Source organism: Stegodyphus dumicola, chromosome 8 (genome assembly GCF_044657685.1).
Source record: "Stegodyphus dumicola isolate Sdum_Otavi_A_Nest chromosome 8, ASM4465768v1".
Lineage (NCBI taxonomy): Eukaryota > Metazoa > Arthropoda > Arachnida > Araneae > Eresidae > Stegodyphus > Stegodyphus dumicola.
Window position 1 is genome coordinate 50,559,610 of NC_140775.1, and position 23,358 is coordinate 50,582,967.

At 29.4% G+C, this 23,358-nt stretch overlaps 1 protein-coding gene across 1 annotated transcript in view; it reads right to left on the reverse strand.

Moving 5' to 3' along the window:
• Positions 1-2,339: 2,339 nt before the first annotated feature.
• mRpL42 (mitochondrial ribosomal protein L42) overlaps positions 2,340-23,358 on the reverse strand; it is a 29,789-nt gene continuing 8,770 nt past the window's right edge. Inside the window, exons 3-6 of the mRNA XM_035367192.2 lie at positions 22,925-23,009; positions 17,855-17,887; positions 3,950-4,071; positions 2,340-2,467 (exon numbers count right to left, since the gene is read on the reverse strand). Coding sequence (XP_035223083.1) covers positions 2,413-2,467; positions 3,950-4,071; positions 17,855-17,887; positions 22,925-23,009 — 295 coding nt within the window. The 3' untranslated portion in view covers positions 2,340-2,412. The remainder of the gene's footprint in view (positions 2,468-3,949; positions 4,072-17,854; positions 17,888-22,924; positions 23,010-23,358) is intronic.

Consider the following 23,358-nt stretch of genomic DNA (forward strand, 5'->3'; position numbering starts at 1 on the left):
GATAAAATCAAGTGTGGTGATTAATGACTAGAAGTTGGGAAAAGTTAACATTATGTAAAAAGGGGTCCATCCTACATTATATAACATCTACATTTGGGTAAATTTTTGGGCTGATCTTTAAATTATATACTGATTTTTGCTATAAGTTGACAGAATATTAAGCATTAATATTATGGTTAAATCAGTTTGTTAAAAAATTTTCTATTAAAAAAATTCAAAATTTCTGGGATATATAACTACAGTATTGGCTTTAATGCTTTAAAATTTCTCAATTTCAATATACAGTGTGTGAAATAACATATTTTCAAAAGGAATATTTATTATGACATTAAAAATAGTTTAGTACATTATAAATTAAGGTTTATTTATTTTACAATTAAAAATATTAGTTTTATTAATATTTTATAATTTGTTTTTTAAACTTAGGGACAAAATATGTATGATTTAGTTACATTCTGTGCAATAACTTATGCAAGATTAATTAATTTAATCATGTCTAATGGAAATACAGGAGCATTTCCCAATTAACCATTATCAAATTATTTAACCTTCTGAACAGCAAGCATGATCGGCTGGCTTTATAACGTCATGAGAAAATTTGTGTGAATAGAAATTTGGATCATTTTAAAGTTACTCCAAGAAATATTTATTTACAATATTAAAAAGGTGTATCACATGGTCTAATCCTGATAATTATGTATCATTAACAGAGGTTTGAAACATAAATTTAGCTGGAAAAATATAAAATTTATCAGTAACTCATGTTTCAGTTAAATTTCTAGAAAAGTACCTGTGCATTTAAATTCCTTATTTGATAGATCAATCTTTATCCAAATTTCCTGGATGCAAGAAATGAATGAAAATACAATTTGTGACCTTCATCAGTTCCACCCAGGCCTGTTTATATGTATTTGTATTATATATATATATATATATATATATATATATATATATATAGAGAGAGAGAGAGAGAGAGAGAGAGAGAGACCAAGAACTACAGTTTTAATATTTAACCCTGTGAGCGGCACGAGTTTTTGGATCTGTCATGAAGACCTGTATTCAAAGATACTTTATTAGCTAAATTTGTATATTTACTTACTTTAAGCTCTGTTTTCATAAACTTACATTTATTAAGATGATATTTATATTATTAAAGAAAGTAAGAAAGCAAAATATCATAAATTATAAGCTAATATATAACAAATGACAAAAAATCTCATGGCTAGATAAAGCCGGCCATAACGCTCAGAGGGTTAATTTAAAATACTTATAGAGTTAAGTAGATAGTTTAAATTTTCATATCCAAACGAATTAAAAAATATTATTTAAAGAAACAGTAGTTAAATGTAATAAAGATGAAATCTCTAAGATCTTCACTAAGTACAGTGTACTCTCAATTATTCAGGTACAGATTATCATGTGTGGCCGTGCTCATGAATGCACAGTCAATGTGCAAGAGTGTGCAAAAAAACAAATGCTCAATCGATCACGGAGAAAGATTCTTCCTAACATAGAAGTTGGAGATTTATCTAATTGTCAAGACCATAATGAAGTTGTGTATAAAAAAACTAAAAATATTAAATTTTTTCGTAAACGAAGATAAAAAAAAAATCGAGAAATGTTTTGATGGCTGAGTTGGGCTTTCAATGCTTGAGTGACGCTGATATTGTTTCAAATGTCACAAGAATAGAAGATGCAGAGAGTAATGCTGAAAATACAAGCAAAGAAGATATTAAAAATAATATTAATCCTGAGACAGCAATAACTTCTGCTGAAACTCATTGGATTTCATTGACCATAGGGATTCAAATACAGTAATATAATAGCAATTAAAAAAAACATGCAGTGAAATTTAACAAATATTTAAATGTTCTAAAAAAATTACAGATTTTTTTAAAAATTCATACAGTACATGAAAATTGATAGTCTGAATTATCCATACTCTTTAATTATCCTTGACCTGCTTCCCTGGCATTAGCCTGGATAATCAAGATTATACTACAGTAAAAATACTTTCTTACAAAGAAAAGAGTATAAAAAATAGAGTAATGAAAAATAATTCATTCTTCAGCTATCTATTTCTCTTAAATTCTGTAAGTTCTTTTAAAGAATGAATGCACTGGTTGAAATCAAATGAGTAAAACAACAAACTTTCAGGTAAACAGTAAATAAAAATAGAAAATGGTAATGGACTCTTTCATATACAATTATATATCTGATCAGATATAAATAAATTGCAACATATAGCTATACTATATATAGTATTCTGTGTTTGTCTTAAAGCATTAAGCTATTTTTTAAAATCAAATTTCATACATCTGAAATTAATGGAAACTATGTAAAATAACTTATTTATTTCTTCAAAAGAAAAAAAAGTATAACTTTAAAATAAAAAAAAAAAAAAGTGCTATTTCAGATTCCTTCTCTATCCACAGGAGGATTAGGATCCAAATACTTCTTTTCATTGCTGGAAAAAAAAAAAAAAAAAAAAAAAAAAAAAAAAACACATTGAATGCATGAATCATTGCCTGCAATAAAAAATTGTAAGTCATCATAAAATTTAAGAACAAACACTGAGAATTTTAAAAATTGTATTCGAGTATTGTTAAGAATAAAGGCAGTTTAACTATTAACCCTCTGAGAGGTTTGAAGAATATTTCAACTAATTAAAAAAACTATATGATCTAGATAGCAATTGAATGAATAAATAGTTATCAAAACAAAGCGTAAAGTCAGTACTTGTACAAATTTAGTATGACTGTAAATACAACTAAGCCCATTTAAAAATGATAACAGGATTAAAAGCAAGCACATTCAGGTAAGATAGAAAATTTCCGTACCGTGAAAATAACTTAATATAATTTATAAATTCCATTAGGAAATTATTAAACTTAGCTCAAATACAAAATTGCTACCTACAATAAAAATCATCAAAAAGCTTTCTGGAACAATTATTAACAACAAATTATTTGGAAGGGAGAAGAAAAAAGAAAGTTAATTTGTTTCTTTTGTTCTGGAGGAAATTTCATTGTGTTTTTAAAGCCTTCGAATTTTATATTATATAATATTACACAATATTGTATTCCTGCATAAATGTTACTGCTTTCTTCCATTGCAGGCAAATTCCACAAACATGTATTTAAAAGCAAAGTTTAAAACAACAACAAAACAAAAAAATAATAATCACAATTTGCCTAAAACTTTTGGAACTTGGAATATATCAAGAAGAATAGATATGAAAACATCAACATTAAAGCTGAAAAATTGTTATGCACATGGTTGTCTAGAGAATTATTTTGTGCATGGCTGCCAGAATTTGACACATTTTAAAATTTTGGCAACTTCTGCTAAGGTGGTTGGGCTATTACATAAGTACCTAAGCTAGAAGATGTAATATGCTATCTCCAGTTTTTAGATGGCCTCCACTGAAATGCTATTCTTAAATATGAAAATAAATAACAATAATTAAAAATACATAAATGAAAATAATTCCATTAATTAATTTAATAACCAGTTGAACTTATATAGCTTCATAATTCAATAATAATAAATTTAAAAAAAAAAATAGTGACTTTCATATTCGAATGCATGATAAAATGGTAGGAAAAAGAATTGACTAAAACAATGCCCAATTTTAGTGGCACCACCTAAACAATGAATAATTAACTAAAAACAGTACATTGCATACTACATTTTTTCAATAAGATTCTACTATAGATATAATACAAAAAAATATTACTTCTTCAGATAGTGCATGAATTACAAATATTTTTAATAAAATTAACATCAAGTTGTTTTTAGAATTACAGGTAGGCTGATAAAAATTAAAGAGGGAAAAAAGTGTGAAAGTATTTTGAGAAGGGGACATACATCCCGAGTAAATTTTAATTAATACTAACAAATATTTAATTGCATCCTAAAATTAATAATCACCTAATGTTATACTTACTTAGGATACCATCTGTGTTTAGTGGTATATGTCATTTTTGCTAACTCTGGTATGGTAGGTCCATCAGGTTTGAAGCAATATTTGGCATCCCGCCTATACTGTACCTTAAGCACTGAATCTCCCTACATTTGAAAATAAATAGTTGCTAAATATTTAATTACAATACAGCACATATTTACTTAATGTTAACTAAATTAATTAAAACATAAAATATTTGCATTTCATCAAATATTTAAAAATAAAAATTAAGAAATAAAACTATTTAGTATTAGTGAAGATAATTTTTTCCTTAATACAAATTCACATCATTTAATGCACAAAGTGAGATTATATTCAATATGTTTTTATTTCACATGCACATAGAATATGAAAGAAGAGGAAAGGAAATTTATGCTGTTAAGGTAAAAATAATTTTTAACTGCAGTAAAGTTCTTGATAAGAATATATATACATATATATAAAACCAAGAAAAACTTTTTTTTTTTTTTTTAAATACACTATTAAAACTTAAGTAATTAAATTATTATATGCAATTTTGAATAGCAAAATTTTGCATTTTATAATGCAAAATATATCTATTGGCACAGTTATTTATTTATCAAATATCACACTTCGCACTTGAACCAAAAAAAATTCGCACTTGAACCAAAAAATTCAGTTCAAGAGCAATATCGGAAAATAGTTTTAAATTGAGCATATCTTTAGAATTTCCGATACAGAGGCTCACGCACTAGAGATAAAAATGTTTTTTCTGTACAACATTGCCATTGCTCACTTTGAAATCCTTGAATTTGTTAATCAAAAATTCGTTAAAGTTTTACAAAATATGAAATCGATAATAAAAAAAATTTCCAAATTTCAAATTTGGGCTTCCACATGCCCATATTCGCGGTAGGATTACGTCATTCAAAATTCGATGGCTCTTTGTACCGTTGTTTTATCATAGTGCGAGAAACATACATACATTTATGCAGATTTTTCATTATTAAATTTCTTCACATATAATGTAGGACGCTAATATTTGGTGGCAACAGTTTCAAATGTGAAACGTACATTTATAGAGAACCAATGCAAAATTGCAAAATGAAAACAATCCTTCAGGAACAAAACTCCTTTGGACTAAAAATGAAGAAAATTTTTTACTAGTTCTTTGTAGAAAATATTGTGTGATGGTAGATTGTCTCTCACACTCATTCCATCATCGTGCAGCTTCCTCCCATATGCGATGGAGGGACAAAATGTACATACCAGATGCACCTTGCTCCTCCATGTAATAATGCAATAGAGCATTCTATCAATGGCCTTTAGTCCTTCACTATGGGTCATCATTTTAGATTTCTGGTGTCTTCAACCTCTTCGTTTTCTGATTCATCTTATCCAATTGTCTTTCACCAGTGCAACTACTTCTGCATGTCCTAAAATTTCGCAGTTTTTAACTTGTCCTATCCATTCTTCAACAATCACCATCAGTAACTACTTCGCAGGCTGGAATTTTCTTAATTAGGTCAACTAGCTCTTCTCTGCTTTCATGAAATTCATTTCCAGCAACTTTTTCCAGGAACGAATAAGGCTTATCTGTTTGATTTCATCCAAGAATGAGCTGTTCATCCAACAATATCCAACATATTTATTTTCTTCAGTTTCTCTAATATATCACACCCATTCTCCATGGCTAGGACAAGAGACGAAAGAAGTTTATGTCTGTATTTTTTTTCAATGCATGCAAAATACCCTGGTTCACTGACTGACACACTGAAGTTACATTCGGATGGAGAAATATGGCTCTTATATCTTTGTCTTGTAAATGTTGTCTAGAATGAGAATTGCTTTTCTTGTTAGATTTTTTTATTTTAAAACCTTTTCCATCGATGGGATGCACTGCTGATGAAATCAATCATTAAGTATTGGTCCATTCATCCATACATTTTACTCTCTTTGCTTCTTTTGTAGCCACCGATTTTTCCAGCGTTTTCGAAGGTAGCATTTGAAAATTCAGACTGGTCTTATTACAATCATAAATTTGATCTCCAGATATATCCTCTTTTTCAATTAGTTTGTTAAAGTTAATCTTGAATATTGAAGCATTTTCCAAGTTAGCAGATAGCTTTTCCCCACAAAAGTTTAACTGCCTGATGCCATACTGCTTTTTTCATCTGTCAAGCCAACCAGCACTAGCAAGTAAATCCAGGCTCTCCTTTTTGAAATTCATCAGAAAATTTTAGTGCTTTCTCTTGTAAAATTGGTCCTAAAATGTGTGCCCCTATTCTCTTTGCTGGCTGAACCACAAACAAAGCGCCTCACTCACTTTTTCGTATTCACCACCTTTCATACTTTTCTTTCCTGCACATGCTCTTTTCACACACCAAGACTCGATCTTGGACCTCTTCTTCTTCCACCATATCAAAATAATCCATCCAACACCTAAATCCATGGTAATTTTGTTTACACTTTCTCCTTTGTCCAGTCTCTTTAAGGCATCTAGTTTCATTTCCACTGTCATATTAGTTTTCTTTTCTTTTCGAACAACATTTTCACTTCACAGAATACCAAAAGTTACTAAAAATATGTAACACTTATATGGCTGGATGTGAAGTCAAGAACAATATCCGCAATGAACTGGTGTAAAATTAGAAATATTTGCATGCAGTCACAAAACTTCAAACAAGTCTCCTAACGTTCTAGTACAATAGAAAGGAATGTGAGGCAATGGCCAACCCCTACCTGACTTTCTTCATATCCTTGAAAGAAGCAAACAGCATTGCCAAGTATTAAAACATGTCTTGAAATTTGTTAGGCAGTTCCAAGAATTAATTTTCACAACACTAAAATGCCAAAAATTACAGAAAAGAACACTCAAATCTTTGAACAGAACAGAAAAGACCTAGGCATAAATAATAATTATATATTTATTATTTCTATATCAAGCAAGGTAGTAATTACAATTTTGAAAAACTAATTTTGGACTAGAAAACATCTTGCGCAATATGCTGCAAAATAAGTAAAATATAAAAAAATGTAGTAAGCTCGCCTAAAAGTTACCAAGAGCTGCTGCTCCAAAAAGTTCAACACGTTTTAAAAAAATTAATACATATGAAAATCAAACCATCAAACATGTAAAACATTAAAAAAACAGAATCAGATAAAAAAGTAAGTGGAAAATGGTAAATTAGCCCAACTCGACTTCCAAACTGGCTTTTCAAGGGAAATTTAATTTATTTGAACGTCGAATCAAGCTAACCCCATTACGCGTTTCGCCGAAACAGACAAATGAAACTTTTTCGCTACAAAAAACTTTTTTAATTTAGACAAAGTGTCTTGGAAATTTTAATAGTCTCAATTCTCTGTCATAGTTTTCTAGGTTCTCTTTACAAAGGTTCTCTATGAAAGCATCTTAACTAAATAGCTCTCATGTTCTTTCTATGTTCAAATAACCAACTAACCTAGTTTAAGTGTGATTTCCAAGTGAAGTTACTATCAAAACCCAAATACTTATTAAAAATCATGTAGCTTGCCAATCGGGAGTAACATGAAAGAGCCAATAATTGAATTGCTGTCACGGTATGCTGTTTCTAAACCTACATGGTCATTCTTTAATTAAATATAATTTATTTGTAACTTCTACAAGAGCTGACGGTAAGAAATGAAGTGGAAATAAATAATATCGTGTGCAATCTTGATTAATATAAAATTAGAAATATTTGCATTCAGACAGAAAGTTTTTTTAAATATTTGCAATTACTTTATAAGAAGGATTTATTAATAACCGTAATAATTAATTATTATATTACTGATGATTAGAATTCAGTTCTTGACAATTACATTCTAAATTAGAATTTTAAGGATATAATGAAAATACGCTACACATAAAAATACATTTTAGGATAAAAAATGAGTTGATTTTTTATGTTTAAAAACTTCTTAAATTCATTTAATAAACATCGTATCCTCATTGTTAATTGAATCCAGAATGTTGGGTGTCGTTTATATAATTATTCTTACTTATCCACAGAACCTCCTGACTTATCCAACCATTAAGTAGCTGCAGATCATTTTTACATAACCATTGAACTTCCATTAATTCTGCCTCTAGAGGGTTGTATGTTTATATCATAATTTGACTTTTATAAAAATGATTATTCTAAATCTTATGTTTCTATAAAAATATACTGTGCTTTAAAAATATGGATGATAGTATCATCTGTTCTTTCAGCCAATTCATAAGCAACAGCTTGTTCAGAAATAAATTATGCAGTTAATGACATAAAATATTTTCATAAAATTCAAATAAACATCAAACGAAAGTTCTCAGTTTTAGACAATTTGATTTAAACAAAGTTAAAGTAAAGTAGCAGACGGTAAAATGCCAAAGATAAAAATTTACTCTTACAAATATTTCTTTAAAAAAGGGAAGAAAGAGAGAAATTTAAAAAAATAGTTAAAAATTTGAATAATATCATCTATAATTAAAAAAATAGCTTTTCATATAGTATTAATAAATATATATTACACATCACTGAGGGAAAAAATTTCATATAATTAATTCTCCGCAAAATTTTATTTGAAATTTAAGGTTAAAAATAGCTGTGGCAATTCACTGTAACAAAAATCCATAAACCACATTTGCCATTATTATCGCTCAAAAAAAAGATGCTAAATTTCAAAACGCGAAAATATGTAAATTCATGTATATCTTAGAAAATTTTGAATAAAAAAGTCTAATTTTTTGCAGGTTATGCTAAAAAATACACCTACTTTAAGATGATGGTAAACATTGTATAAGTTATAATTCAAAAATTTTTTCCAAATATTTATAAATTTTTTTTTTAAAATAGAAATTTAAAAAATAAAACACAAAAAATGGCTAAATTTTATTTGGAATGAACCTAAATTTCAAAACGTTAAAGGAAAAATTAAAAAGTTTAATAAAAAAAGAGATATTAATAAATATTTGCCAAATTCAATTAACATTGAGGAGCTAAAATTTTGAGAGCTAATATTTTAAAAACTAGTCATGCGATTTTTACAAAACTTGGCATTCTGGCATAATTTGAGTCGTAGAATCGAAATATGAAAGAAAATTGGTATGTTATTTCAGAAAAAGTCTGATTTTTGTGTCAAAATACCTATGTTAGAATAGTGCTATATATAAATCTAATATATAGCCTAAGTTGAGACATGAAAAATGCAGTTTGAATTTTGTCAATTGGCCCAGGAGAACGGGAGATATAGCACTGTCCCCCCCTTTTTTTTGAGCAGTGTACAGGACAATTTAGTTATTCTAAAGATGAAGCAAAACATGTGCTGCTATCATTAAAGTTAGTGATTCCAATGGTAAACCCATTCCTTGCAGGGCTTTACTAGACTGTGGCAGTGAAGCCAGCTTCATAAGTGAAGAGTGTGTTAGAAAACTAAAGTTAGGTAGAGTTAATAAAAAAATTGAAGTGTCGTCCCTTGGATCATCCAACACTGTAACAAGTGGAGAAGTGGAACTGATCTCTAGCCTGCACTTTGAGTCAAACTCCAAATTTCGAACATACGCATTCGTGATTCCAAAGATAACTTCAGATGTGCCTAACGTGTCGCTTCCTTCTAAAATTGAGAACCATTTTGATGATCTAGTCTTAGCTGATCTTATGTTCTAGGAAAGAAAAACCTAAGGTGAAAATGTATTTTTTACTACGCTTAAGATGTGTAATGTGTATACGAGCCAGTTTCCCTTAGAAAGTCCTCCACGAAGGCATCCCTCCCCTTAGGCAGATAGCCCTCGAGGCTTTGCCATAATCACACACACACACTATGCTTAAGGAAGACATCATAAAGAGAGGACAATCACTGCCCTTTGCAACTTGTTCTCAGTTGGGTTGGATCCTATCTGGGAACACTATTACAGATGATTCAAATCTAACTAACACTTATACAGTAAATAATCTTCAATTGAATACACATAAATTAGTTGAAAGATTTTGGTCTTTAGACTCCATTTATGAAGTCAAATGTATCTCTAGTGAAGATAAAAAATGTGAAGAATTCTTTAAAACAACATACTTCCACGATCAAAATGGTTGCTATGTAGTGAAACTTCCATTTAAAGATAACCCTTCAAGGCTGGATAATTCTAAAGATCTTGCTTTACAAATATTTAAATCTTTAGAGAGAAATCTCTTAAGATCCCCTGATACAAATGAGATGTATAAACAATTCATGAAGGAATAATTGGATCTCGGGCACATGGAACCAATTTTTAGTTCAGAGTCCCCAAGTCAGGCATACTACATGCCACATCATGCAGTAATTAAGGAGTCTAGCTCTATGAGCAAAATACGTGTGGTTTTTAATGTTACTAGTATGTCTTCATCAGAACTATCTCTTAATGGCATATTGATGACAGGTCCTAGAATACAACAAGAGCTGTTTCCAGTATTGATCAAATTCAGATGTTACCTAGTAGTTGTCACAGCTGATATCATGAAAATGTTTAGAATTCTAGTTAATGAAGAGGATAGAAACTTTTAAAGGATATTTTGGACGGACAATCCAAGTGATACTATTCAAGAATTTTGACTTAATACCGTCACATATGGCACTGCCTCGGCTCCACATTTGGCTACTCGTGCTTTATACCAACTTGCCTACAATGAGCAGAATAACTATCCTTTATCTTTGAAGGCTGTACTTCAAAACTTTTTTGTAGATGATTGTTTGGTAGGTACTCAAAACACTGAAGAAAGCAAAAATCTAGTAAATCAACTCTTGCAAATGTCAGAACGTAGAGGATTTCTTCTGCGTAAATGGTCATCTAATGACCTGTCAGTGTTAGAGAATATACCCAAGGAGTTGAGAAATGATTCTGAGGCTATAAAAATTCAAGATGATAGCTCAATCAAAGTTTTAGGAATTAAGTGGAACTCCCATGAAGACTAATTTAACTTTTCTGTGTCCATTTCTGGAGAAAAGTTTAAATACACTAAAAGAGATATCCCTTCTAATTTAGCGAAAATATTTGACCCATTATGTTGACTTGCTCCTTGTATTATTTATGTCAAAATCTTGATACAAGACATGTGAAAACTTCATTTATCATGGGTTGAGCCTTTTAGTGATGAGATTGCTAACAAATGGAAGAGTTTCCAAAATGATTTATATCTTATTCAACAATTAAAAATACCAAGATTTGTTTTGATTCCTGACGTAAACTATATTGATATTTGTGCTTTTTGTGATGCCTCTGAGAAAGGTTACTGTGCAGCAATTTATTTGCATTCAGTGCTACATAATTTGTACATTAAAAACGAGAGTTGCCCCTCTGAAGGTGCAATCACTACCACGATTAGAGTTATGCACCACAGTTTTGTTAGTGAATTTACTTAAATCAGTGTTAGAACATTTAGAGTTTCCTATACGTAATGTTTTGGCCTGGACAGATTCAACTGTTGTACTGTCTTGGATTTCTGCAGAACCTTGGGTTCCCCTTGTTGCAAACCACATTGCCAAAATACAGAACTTAATTCCTAATGCAAGGTAGAACCATATCAATGGAAAGCTGAACCCAGTTGATCCAGGTACAAGAGAAATGTTTCCAGCCGAATTTCTGAATTGTGAGCGATGGTTCATTGGACTTAATTGTTGATATTCACAAGATTTCGAAACATGTCCTGACAGCGAACATCTTTGTGCTGATGAAGAGAGAAAAACATGCATTTAAGTATTTCTTGTACAGTCAGGGAAAATGACATTTTTAAATGGTATTCATCTTGGACAAAATTACATCATATAGTTGCTTTATCAACTGATGAGCTTCGATTAGCTACAAAAACAGTGATAAAAATATTCAAGAATCTTATTTTTCTCAAGAGCTCTCTAGTTTAAAAATATCGAGAGAATTAGAGTGTGAGCAGTTGATTAATACAATTAACTCCCTTCCTTGATGATGAAGGCATCATTCGAGTAGGTAGTCACTTAAAAAATGCAAACATTCCTGAAAATAGTCCTATTTTCCTGAAAAATCCTATTTTGCTTCCAAAGGAAGGACATGTCACTAATCTCATCGTAACTCATTACCATGTCAATTATTTACATGCTAGTCAAGACTTATTGATAAGCACTTTACAAATGCAATTTTGGATTATTTCAGTGAGAAAGTGTATTGAGAAAGATAATTCACAGATGTATTCCTTGTATTAGAAATTGAGGCAAAACTGTGACCCAGATAATGGATGATTTACCCTCACCCAGAGTTCAACCATTAACACCTTTTGCAGTCACCAGTGTTGATTATGCTGATCCATATACAATTAAGTCCGAAGTTGGGAGAAGAGCTAAAACTTTCAAGTGTTACGTATCCATTTTTGTGTGTTTCTCAACAAAAGCTGTACACTTGGAGTTAGTCAGTGATCTATCAACTTTTTATACTATCAACAACGTTTTTAGCAGCTCTAAAAAGCTTTATTGCACGACGAGGTAAACCATCTGAAATTTCGAGTGACTGTGCTACTAACTTCAAACGTGCTGGTAAGGAACTGAAGGAGATTTATAAAAATGCAGCTTGCATCGAGAAAAGCAGTGAAGTATGTAACTAAATTACCTTAGAAGGTATAACTTGGTTATTTAATCCTCCAACATCTCTTCACTTCGGTGGCTTGTGGGAATCTAACGTGAAGTCCATGAAATTTCATCTCAAACGAGTATTAGGATCCACACTTCTAACTTACGAGGAAGAATTTTTAACAGTGCTTACACAAGTGGAAGCATGTATGAGTTCCCATCCTTTATTCCGGGAGCTATGTTTAGTACTTTTTGTTTCCAAACAAATTTCTAGTGAGTCTTTGCAAGAATAGATGGCGCTACTGCCTGATGATTCAATTGTGGTTGCTATGGTAACGAATACTTTTTCAAATATGTGATTTATGTGTTCTACTTTTTTTTTTGGTTTGTTTTTTAATTGCTACAATGCTTGTGATGTGTGCTGTGTTGTCACGTGGACAGCATTTCTTCTATTTCAAAGTGTTATGTAAAATAAATAACTGATATTACAGTCTGCTTACCTTTGTTTTTGAGAAATTATTCTCAATTATATTATCTCCAACAAACTTACCAGTTTTCTTGCCAATTTAATTAGCTTTCTTCAATAGAGAACTACACTTTACAACAACCCTTTTACTTTCCATCACTTAATACTTGCATTTCTAGACATTTGGTTTTAAAATTTTGCAGGCAAGTTAGTTAATTTTAATTACCTAGTTTGATCTTTAAATTTCTAATTAACTCTTCATTTTAAACTTAAAATTTTAAGTATTATATAATTTTTGATCTTCTTAAGATTCTTAATTACTTTTTAATGTATACTTTAGAAAGTAATTCAAAACTATACTGTGTGAAAATAATTCAAAACTATACTAGTGTATACTTTAGAAATGTATACTTAGTTTTCACCTTTGTATTTGAGTATGAAAATGAGTGTCGGGATACATCTTCTAAAGTGCGCATCGTGCTTAGTTGTGTTCTTAGAGAGCAACTTTAATTTTAAAGATTATTTGCTATTTATTTTGTTTAACAGAATTCTTTTGGCTTAAATGAACTAATGTCTTTATTTTGACTGAGTATTATTTTGTGGCTTATGATTTGGATATAGCAAAAAATGTGATGCTTAGTTGGAAGTAAGACAAAACACTCTCTCTTAGTTCAGTTGTTGTTAACTGATGGTAGATTGATTTATTTCCTTTGATAAGTCAATTAATCTGCGATCAAAGACAATAGTTACTTTTTCTATACTTAAAATTTTTACTTTTGAATTTCGTATTTCTGCAGTTAAAGATTTTTCTTTGCAGATTTTTATGTTTTAAAAGCAAAGGAGGTCTAGAAAATACTAATTAAAATACTGACAATCCCTCCAAGTCATGGTTTTAAACTGAATTTCCATTCCTTGGAGATGGTATGTGGAATGTTTTCTTATTATAAATTATTATGAATTATTGGTTTATATATATATACTATTGTATCTATATGTTTATATATCTACAGTTATTTAAATTCCTTTCATTGCATTGTTGTATTATTTATTAATTTGTTTCATGTTTGTGGTCACATTTATTTATTTTATATGTGAATGGCAATATTCAAGTGAAATGCGAGATACACTTTTCAAGTGACAGATCTTTCTGAATTTACTGGAAGCTCGTGTCTGATACAAATACAACTAAACCTTGGAACTGTTATTGTTGCTATTTTATTTGTTATTCAATAATGAGATTTAGCTGCATTGTGAGCATACTCAGCAAGTGATTTTGGCAATTGTTGATATTTCTTGTGCCCTAAAGAGAAAACACAAATAAGTGAATTATGTTTTTGAAGTTTTCTTTTCAGTTCTACCAGTTTTTCTTTAATCTTACTATAATTATATGATTTAATTATTTTAATTTTTTTGAGTATTATACATCAAAAAGCTTTTTTTACTTTTGTGCTTTATTGTCAGAGTGCAAATGGCATGTGGGGGAAGCTCGGCGGTAATTGTGAGATTATCTGGAATATTTTTTAAAAAAGAAAATTTATTTAAAACAGTTTAAAGTCTTTCTTGTTGCTAGGTAAAAAAAAAAAAAAACAAGTTGTTCGGCACTCATTAATTAACTCTTTTTTGTTTCAAATACTTACCCTTGACAAGTTCTGTTCGAAACATTAAATAGGGGTGATTAATATACTGTTTTTATTTTTTTTTAAACATTTTTCATTTTAGACTTAATTTTTGTCATTGCTTCTACTATGTCTATTTTAATTATAACGATTACACCACTGTTATAAAAAGTTTTAACTTCCCATACAAAAAGCTTAACTTGACAATTTGAAACACTCTAAAAAATTTTTAACTTTTATTCTTTTATTATTAAGACATTCATTCAATCCTTTTTAACCTTCCCCACACATTTTTCCTCAGATAAGATAATCAGGATTTTCATTCCTTTTGAACTCAATATATATTGGGTTGGAGGGAATGTTCTGCCGTATTTTAAAGAAAATATTTGAATTCATTTATAAAAATATGTGTTTAATATTAATCAATTATATATGCTCCGTTATTTGTTACAACCTGTTGCCATCTTCCAGGTAACCTGTAAATTCCTGTTTTGTAGAAGTTCTCATCCATGGAGTTAAAATAGTCAGCAACTGCCTTAGAAACACTTTCAAAAGACTTGAATTTTTTTCCCGTTAGATAATTTTGCAGAGATCTGAACAGGTAATAATCAGAGGGTGCAATGTCCGGTGAATACAGGGGGTGACTAAGGATTTCCCATCCTAACGCATTCAGTTTTTGTAGTGTCACCACTGCAGCATTATCGTGAGCATTATCGTGATGGAACACTATTCCTTTTCTGGATGCTAATGCTGGCCCTTTTTTCTTTGATAGCTGCATTCAATTTATCCAGCTAATTGCAGTACAGATCCGCGTTGATGTTTTTTCCCTGTTTCAGCAACTCGTAATACACTGGACCTTTCCTGTCCCACCACAAACAAAGCAGTACTTTTCGTTGATGGATACTTGGTTTTGGAACTGTTGCTGATGATGTTCCTGGTTTGCAGTAAGATTTTTTTCTTTTAATATTCTCATAAAGAATCCACTTTTCATCTCCAGTAACCAGCCTGTCTAAAAACAGCTCCACATTGTGTCTAATCAGATGTGATGAACATATTCTTACACGATCAGACAAATTCTTTTCCGTTAATTCATGTGGAACCCAAACACTTTGCTTTAACACAAACCCAAGAGATTTAATGTGATCTCCAACAGTTGTATGATGAATGCCAAACTCTTCTGCAATTTCTCGACTTGTTAAATGTGGATTATTTTCCAACATGGATTGCAAAACATCATTATCGATCTTGGATGGTCGTCCAGATCGAACACTTTCTTTGAGGCTCAGGTCCCCGGAACGAAATTTGCTAAACCATCTTTGACAAGTACGAACATTTACAATATCTTTTCCAAATACCACACATAAATTTTTACATGCAACAGATGCGTTGCTTCCTTTTTGGAATTCATATAAAATGCAGTGTCGTAAATGCACTTTATCTACTGACATGTTTTTCCCTTTAAATATTACAAGTAAATGATGAACAGTAAAAAAAGGCACCTTTTATATTATACAGCAGCTAAAAAAAAAAAAAAAAAATTCCGATTGACTCACTAGCCAGATGTTTTTTTTATTTACAAGAAACATCACCTGCCTATTTAAAATACCACAGAACTTTCCCTCCAACCCCATATATATATATATACACTGTCATGAAATAAGTTTCACATTCTGCCTAATTCTTTAAAATATTTTGTTCTCTTATTTTAAGATAAAACAAGATAAAACTAATAATGCCCATAGATTGTCATTACTTAATTAGTACTGTGCCATAATCTTTCTTTCAGGATGGTAGCACTTTCTTTGAAAAGCAGTTATACTGGGTAAGCTAAGCTAAATTCTGCACTGAATTTAAAAAAAAAAAAAAAAAAAAAAAAAAAAAAATGAATAATTCAGAATTAATTTAACTTCCACTGACTCTGTAAATATTTACTTTGGCACTGAAAAGTATAGCATGGAACATGAAGTTTTTAAAGCAAATTAGATGAAAATATGAAAGAAAATACATTTTGGGGTTAGAAGAAATTAAAGAAATATGACAAAACTATTACAAAAGCAATGATACCACTCAGAAATTTTTAACTGTCATTACTATTAAATGCATTTCATGAAGTTATATTTTACTATGTAGTTCAAACAAAATTTTGCCTGACCACTAAAAATAATGTACATAGTATATAATCAAACTCCAGAAACATGAGAAAAGAATAAGTAGGATCTGTTTAAGTTTGTTTTCATATAGTGAAAGAAAAGAAAGTAAGACGGAAATAAATCCGATAAACTAATTTTCCAACAGATTAAAGAAAACAATATACAAAACTAAAACTAAAAATTCAAAGTTCAAGAAAACCTAACATTTATAATTTGGTTCAAACTCTTTAAAACTCTCTTTAGCTGCAGTGCATATTATTTATTAAAACAGTTTTAAAAAATATAAACATATTTCAATGTTGCTGTTATTATTTTTAATTGCAAATAATTAACTGTTTAGTGCTCATGAGCAAGAGTAATTCTCATTACAGGTACTGAATAGGTGCTATAATGCAAATAAACAAACTCAGTATGCCTGATTAATTTATGCTTAATGGGACACAAATGAGTGTTACTGCAAAGCAGATTTTTATCCCAATATCCTCAGCCAAGTTGATAATTTTTTGTAAATAACCCATATTTTTCAATTAATATCTGAAAATAACCTTCAGAAAACTACTGACTTTAGTGAATGTAGCTGGCATTACAGGTACACAATAAAACATTTTTTGCATCTTAGTTTTTCTAATTCAGTATTTATATATTTCATTGCTGAAATGGTATATAAAAGTTTGACATGTTTTTCAAATAAATTTTGGGCCAGATTTAGTGAAATATAAAGAATGTCAAATTATTATGAAAGAAATTTTAAAACTGATAAAATTTTGATATGCTTGTAAATTCAGAAGAGAAGAAAAAAGCAAGAAAGACAACTTCAAACAGCAGTTTACTGCACTATAAAACTGCTTGATTTAAATGTATTGCAGCTTTGAGTTTAGCCAATTTTATAAATATTAAAGATATAAAGAGAAATGCATTCTGTTAAAAAATGTACAATGTATTGTTTTAAAAAATCACCTAATAATTTTCTGTAGTATTGTCAAAAAGACTGTTATTTATCAAAAGCAGCTACAATTTCTAGTTACTGCTGCTACGTGATACTAAGCAATAACTAAAAGTTCTTACCCTCATCAAATAATTAAAAAAAGTCTTATACTAAAACATAACTCTGAAGACAAAAAAAGTAAATTACCTCAAGAAACTCAGGATCCATCTTTGGCAGAGACTACAAAATATTCAAAAATAAATAAATAAATAGTAATAATAAATATTAGAAATATGTACTTTCATCAAGTCACACACTGCTTACATTGCATTACCAATTTTATCACATATGAATAATGAACACATATAACTTTTAAGGCAAAATCAAATACATTAATAATTCAGTTTCTCTGGTTAATCTTAATTGCCTGAGCAATGAATTTGATTTATTGAGTTTTAATTACATAGTCAAGAATGAATGCATGTTACTACGTTGGAATAATTTCATTAGCAATGCTGACTTAAGCTTTATTTAATGGATCTTTCACAAATCACTTATCAACTAGAAGTTAAAGAAAAAAAAATGTCAAATCATTTTCTACTAGAACTTTAATGCATGTGCACAAATTAATAAAAAAAGTATACTTGCACAATGTAATAAACAGATGTAAAAATACATACATGTACAAAGTAATTAAAAAAATAGCTATAAACTTTTAATCTCCTTAAATATGGTTCTTTGACATATACTTTGAATTATAGATTTCTAGAGATAAAGTAGAGAATTATGAAAAAAGTTTCAGTGTTTGAATGGCTGGTTTCTTTACCTATAAAATCTAATTTCATACATGGCCACTGTATATCAAATATTCCAAATTATATTGTGCCATCATAATATTTTTTCAATAAAGAAAAATCAAGAAATTCTGTATCTTTATGTGAAAAATTCCTAGATATTTTCCAAAACTTTTAAAGGATGAACTACAAATTTAATGCTAAATACTGTTTCATAAAATAGAATTATTAATTTTAAAAAGAGCTCCCCCCTTTTCTTTTAAAATGCTGAATTTAATTCGCAACAGGCATACAAAAATTATCTCGGTCAATTTTTTGTCAAATATATCTGAAAACTTTTCATACAAAAAAAAAAAAAAAAAAAAAAAACAGAACTTGTTTCAAATTCAAACAGAAAGCATATGTAGCTAACCAGAACTTTTGCTCTACAGGCAGTATAAAAAAGTGGAATTATGTATTTACAGAACTCTTGCAATTATTTTTATTGCAATTATTTTTATAAAGTTCTTTACCTTAATTTAAATAATTTTTATAACTTGAAACATAAATTTAAGATCAATATTTAAACACATAATATTTGCAGCTACATTTGTTGAAAATCCATTTGTGAATATATAAAGAGTTTTGTGTTCATAAAGTCAACAGACTTAAGCAATATTTTTTTCTAAGGCAGTACCTATGAAGAGAGTATACAAGGAAGTATGAAACTAGGAACTAAAGGACTTTAAAAAACTATGAAACTAGAAATTGAAATAAAATGCGTAATTTAGGAAATTTGTTGTGCAATGTCAAGAAAGATGGTCTATAATAATGCTTTAAAAATCATTTGTTAATCTACTTATTATTACTATTAGAGCACATGGCACTTTCATAGATCCTAAATGAGCAACTGGTACCCCCCCAATTTAATGTTGTATAAAGGCTTCTGACAATATTAAAATACTATAGTAAATACTGGAAGTATGGTCTACTTAGCTAGATACGAAGAAGTACATGCAAGCACATGTTAGAGGTTACAAATCACAATATTGCACATGGAATTTCTGGAATAACACCTGCTATATGATCCATTATACGATCTAGTAGGGATACCCAACTGGGTTAGTATTGATCTCCCTAAGGATTAATGAAGTTTTAAAGGGGAAGTGATGACTAAGAGGTCGACTGGGGGTATATAGCTGAATATGTAGAGACGACTGATCAGCACAACCCAAATCCCATTGATCATAAAAAATTCATTAATACAATTGATAATTAGTTGTTTATTGATATACACCTGTATCACATAGTAAGGAAGAAATCATATAAGATAAAGTATACTAAAATTATTTAATATATTTTAAAAGTCAATATTATTCTTTAAATAGAATTTTTATGCAATAAATGCAATATAAAAATATAAAATTCAGGAACAAAACAAAAAAAAAATTACAAAGAATGCAAAACTAATGAATCACAGCAAAATCTATTCCTATTCTTTCATCCATGACGGTTGATGAAACTTGCCAAGACAAATTCTTGTTCAGATATGAACTGCAATATATCTAATCTTGATATATGATGTAAGAAGAATTGACTACATTGAAGGAGGATTTTTACGCACAAGTCTTCAAAACAGTAGGGTATGCTAAGTTTTGAAATTTAAAAATTATTATGAAAAGTAATTTGAAAGAAATACCCAAACTAAAAATTATTGAAGCAAACATCATTGATTTTTTGCTCTTCTTATGTAATAGAAGCAGGTTTATGACAAATATTAAAAAAAAAAAAAAAAAAAAAAATTGCATCAATACATTAAACACATAACCACATTACTTAAAATTGAACTTTTGTGCAATAACAATCTGTGATTTGAGATTCATATTTTAAAAACTGATAATAGTAATAATTAGAAAAATAATAAAACATAAATATAATAAATTATTTTTTCAAGACTTTAGTTTATAATCTTAGTCTAATTATTACTTTTTTAAAATTACTTTTGTTCAGTTTTTTGTATTATGATTATGTAGTATGCTATATATTATACAAAAGAAAATTTGTTTTAAAGGGGTTAACATGAGGAAAGGGTTGAGGCAAAATTTCAGTCATAAAAATTTTTAAAATGTCAGAAAATTTGGATGGTCACATTTTTTTCAAACTGATACAAAGGATAAGGCTCTTAAATATCACTCATTACATATTAATGATTAAAATTTAATATAATAATTTTATGACTTGTCTAATGGAATTAAAGGGCAGAAGAATTATTGCAAAAGTCTGAAGAATAATTTTACAGAAAGAATTAGTTATATTGAAATGCTAAAATTATTTCCCTCCTCCCCAAATATTAAATATTTTAGTTAATTTTATTTCATTGCATATGCCAAATATTTTAGCCATATTATATTTCTAATGTATGGAACATGACATCAGTTTGGTTATGTTCAAACATCAGCTATCAAAACTATGACGTATAATATTAGTAGCAAAAGATTTAGCAAAAATTTGACATATTAAGAATCGTTTGTACTTACATTGCATACAATGTAATCATGTTTCAGATACAGGCAATTTTTTGGGAGGTAAATTTAATATTTTGTGTTTTAATATTTTCCAGAAATTTGATTTTTACTTCCACAAGGTTGGCAGACATGAAATATATACATACACATGTAAGTACAGAAATTACACTAAAGTTTATTTTCACTTTTACAAAATAAGAATGACTCCACATAATAATTACTGAATACAAGGCTTCTAACAGGAAATGAAAAAAATGAAATTATCTGGCTGACAAAAAACAACGAATGACTATATACTAATATTCTACTAAAACATTATTAATACCTAAAATTTACACAAATTTACATAAGCAATTAATAATTCTTTATTTTAAAAACCTGAAGTATGTAACTCTTATAAAGTAAAACAGTACTTACACATTATTCCATTGACCATGAAACTGTTGCCAAGCAGCTATTTTAGCACCAGTTATGGATAAACCTTTTATCACAACACAGTCATAATATTTGTGTGTACTAATGGATACCATATGGTTTTTATTCGAAAACAGATAAACAATAGCAACACATCATTTGTGAGGGTATTCAGATTAATTTATAGCTGGTTGAGATAATTTGCATCTGTTAAATGGGGGGGGGGAATCAACAGCTGGATACAGCTGCTAGAACAATAATAGATTTGAGCAATTACCTGCAGGCAGTTTGTTGACACAATATTCTAAACAGGCTTTCAGTTAAAATCAAAGGGTCCAACAAAAATTAATGAAATAGAAACCAATGAAAGCCTCTTTACAAAGTGCAGAAACAAAGCAGGTTGGATGTTGATTGTTCATTAAATAAAGAGGTGTCAGTTTCTTCAAAATTCTGCAAGAATAACTGCACAATTTTGGTGGGATCTCTGCCAGCTTTCATGGTCATCAGGATAATACATAAATACAGTAAAATATTTATATAATTAAAACATCTCATAATATACAAACATAGAGTAAAAATTTATCAATTTTTTAAAAAAAATCCTACACCCATCCATGAAACTTCTGCCATTAAACGACGAGCAGCCCAGTAAAATAAAGAATAATGAAAATGAGACTTAAGACTAGTTAAAAAGAGTTGTTATTAAAAAACTTCAGATGTCCAAAACAATACGGCAGTTTTTGAGATCGTCACCATTCATCTCACCCTGACGAAATAAAGGGGAACAAGCTGAATCCTAGATTCTAATACAACATAAATGCCTTTGCAAATAATCATGTTCAGTTAATATTCAAAAACTAGGAACTCCAACAAATAGAGGCAGAGAATTGGAAATTTTACTCTTTTTATTAAGCAGGATGTTCCACCTCTTACCCACAGCTGCATCTCTGTATAAGGACATTCTATTATTCTTAATTTTATTGTTTACAATTCTTTCAGTGTTAAGCAGAGGAGAATCAGGCTGCATCATTAGAGAAACAGCTTTAGCTAATTACCAAAAATACCTCGGAATCCCTTGGAGACCGATTTTTTCTCTAGAATTCCTAAGTTCAAAAAGTCTTGCTCTACAAGTACGGATAAATAAATTTTCACTGAATTCACAAGCGGCAATATAGCAGCTTGATAATCAATGAGAAAACAAAAAAGGGATCAGGACTGTCTTTCAATTTATCCATTGCAAATGATAATGCTGCTACTTCTCCATCAAAATTGTCACACTATTTCCCATCAGGATAGCTAATACAGAAAGTACTTGAATATGCTCCATCACCAGCATTGCTTATAGTGCCTTCTGCATTTAGCAAAAATGAATAGTGGTAATCAAAACTGACATGCTTTAATTTAAGTAAATAAATGTAATTATATAAGTAGTACGAAAAAGGTAAAGAGATGGCAAAATGAGAAAGAATTGTTAAAAATATGAGGGTCTTAAAAACAAGACTGTATGAAAGTTATCAAAAGCATGGTAATACATTATAAAAAATTAATAAAATTTACATATTCACCTTTGTATGTTCATATGGTGGTGCTTCTTCAGGATGCCAACAGCAAATTATTTTTCCATCATCACTTAAAACTACCCAAGAATTCCTAGAGAGTTCAGAAAACTTACTTTATACAAAGGAAAAATTCAACCACATACATCAGATTTAAAAGTAAAAATACTATATTAATAATTTCAGAAAAGAACTGAAATGCATAAAAAAAAAATCTGAAAGCTTTCAGATTTTACATTACACCCAAAGGAACTTTTTCTTAACCTTTTGTGTATTACCTTTATTTATTAAATGTTTTTTGCACGTAAACCATAAAATTCAATTCAACAGCAATATCACAAAATAATTTTAAAATGAGCATAGCTCTAGAATTTCCAATACACAGTCTTGTGTGCTGGAGATAATAATGTTTCTTCCTGTACAGTTTTATCTCTGTCGCTTTG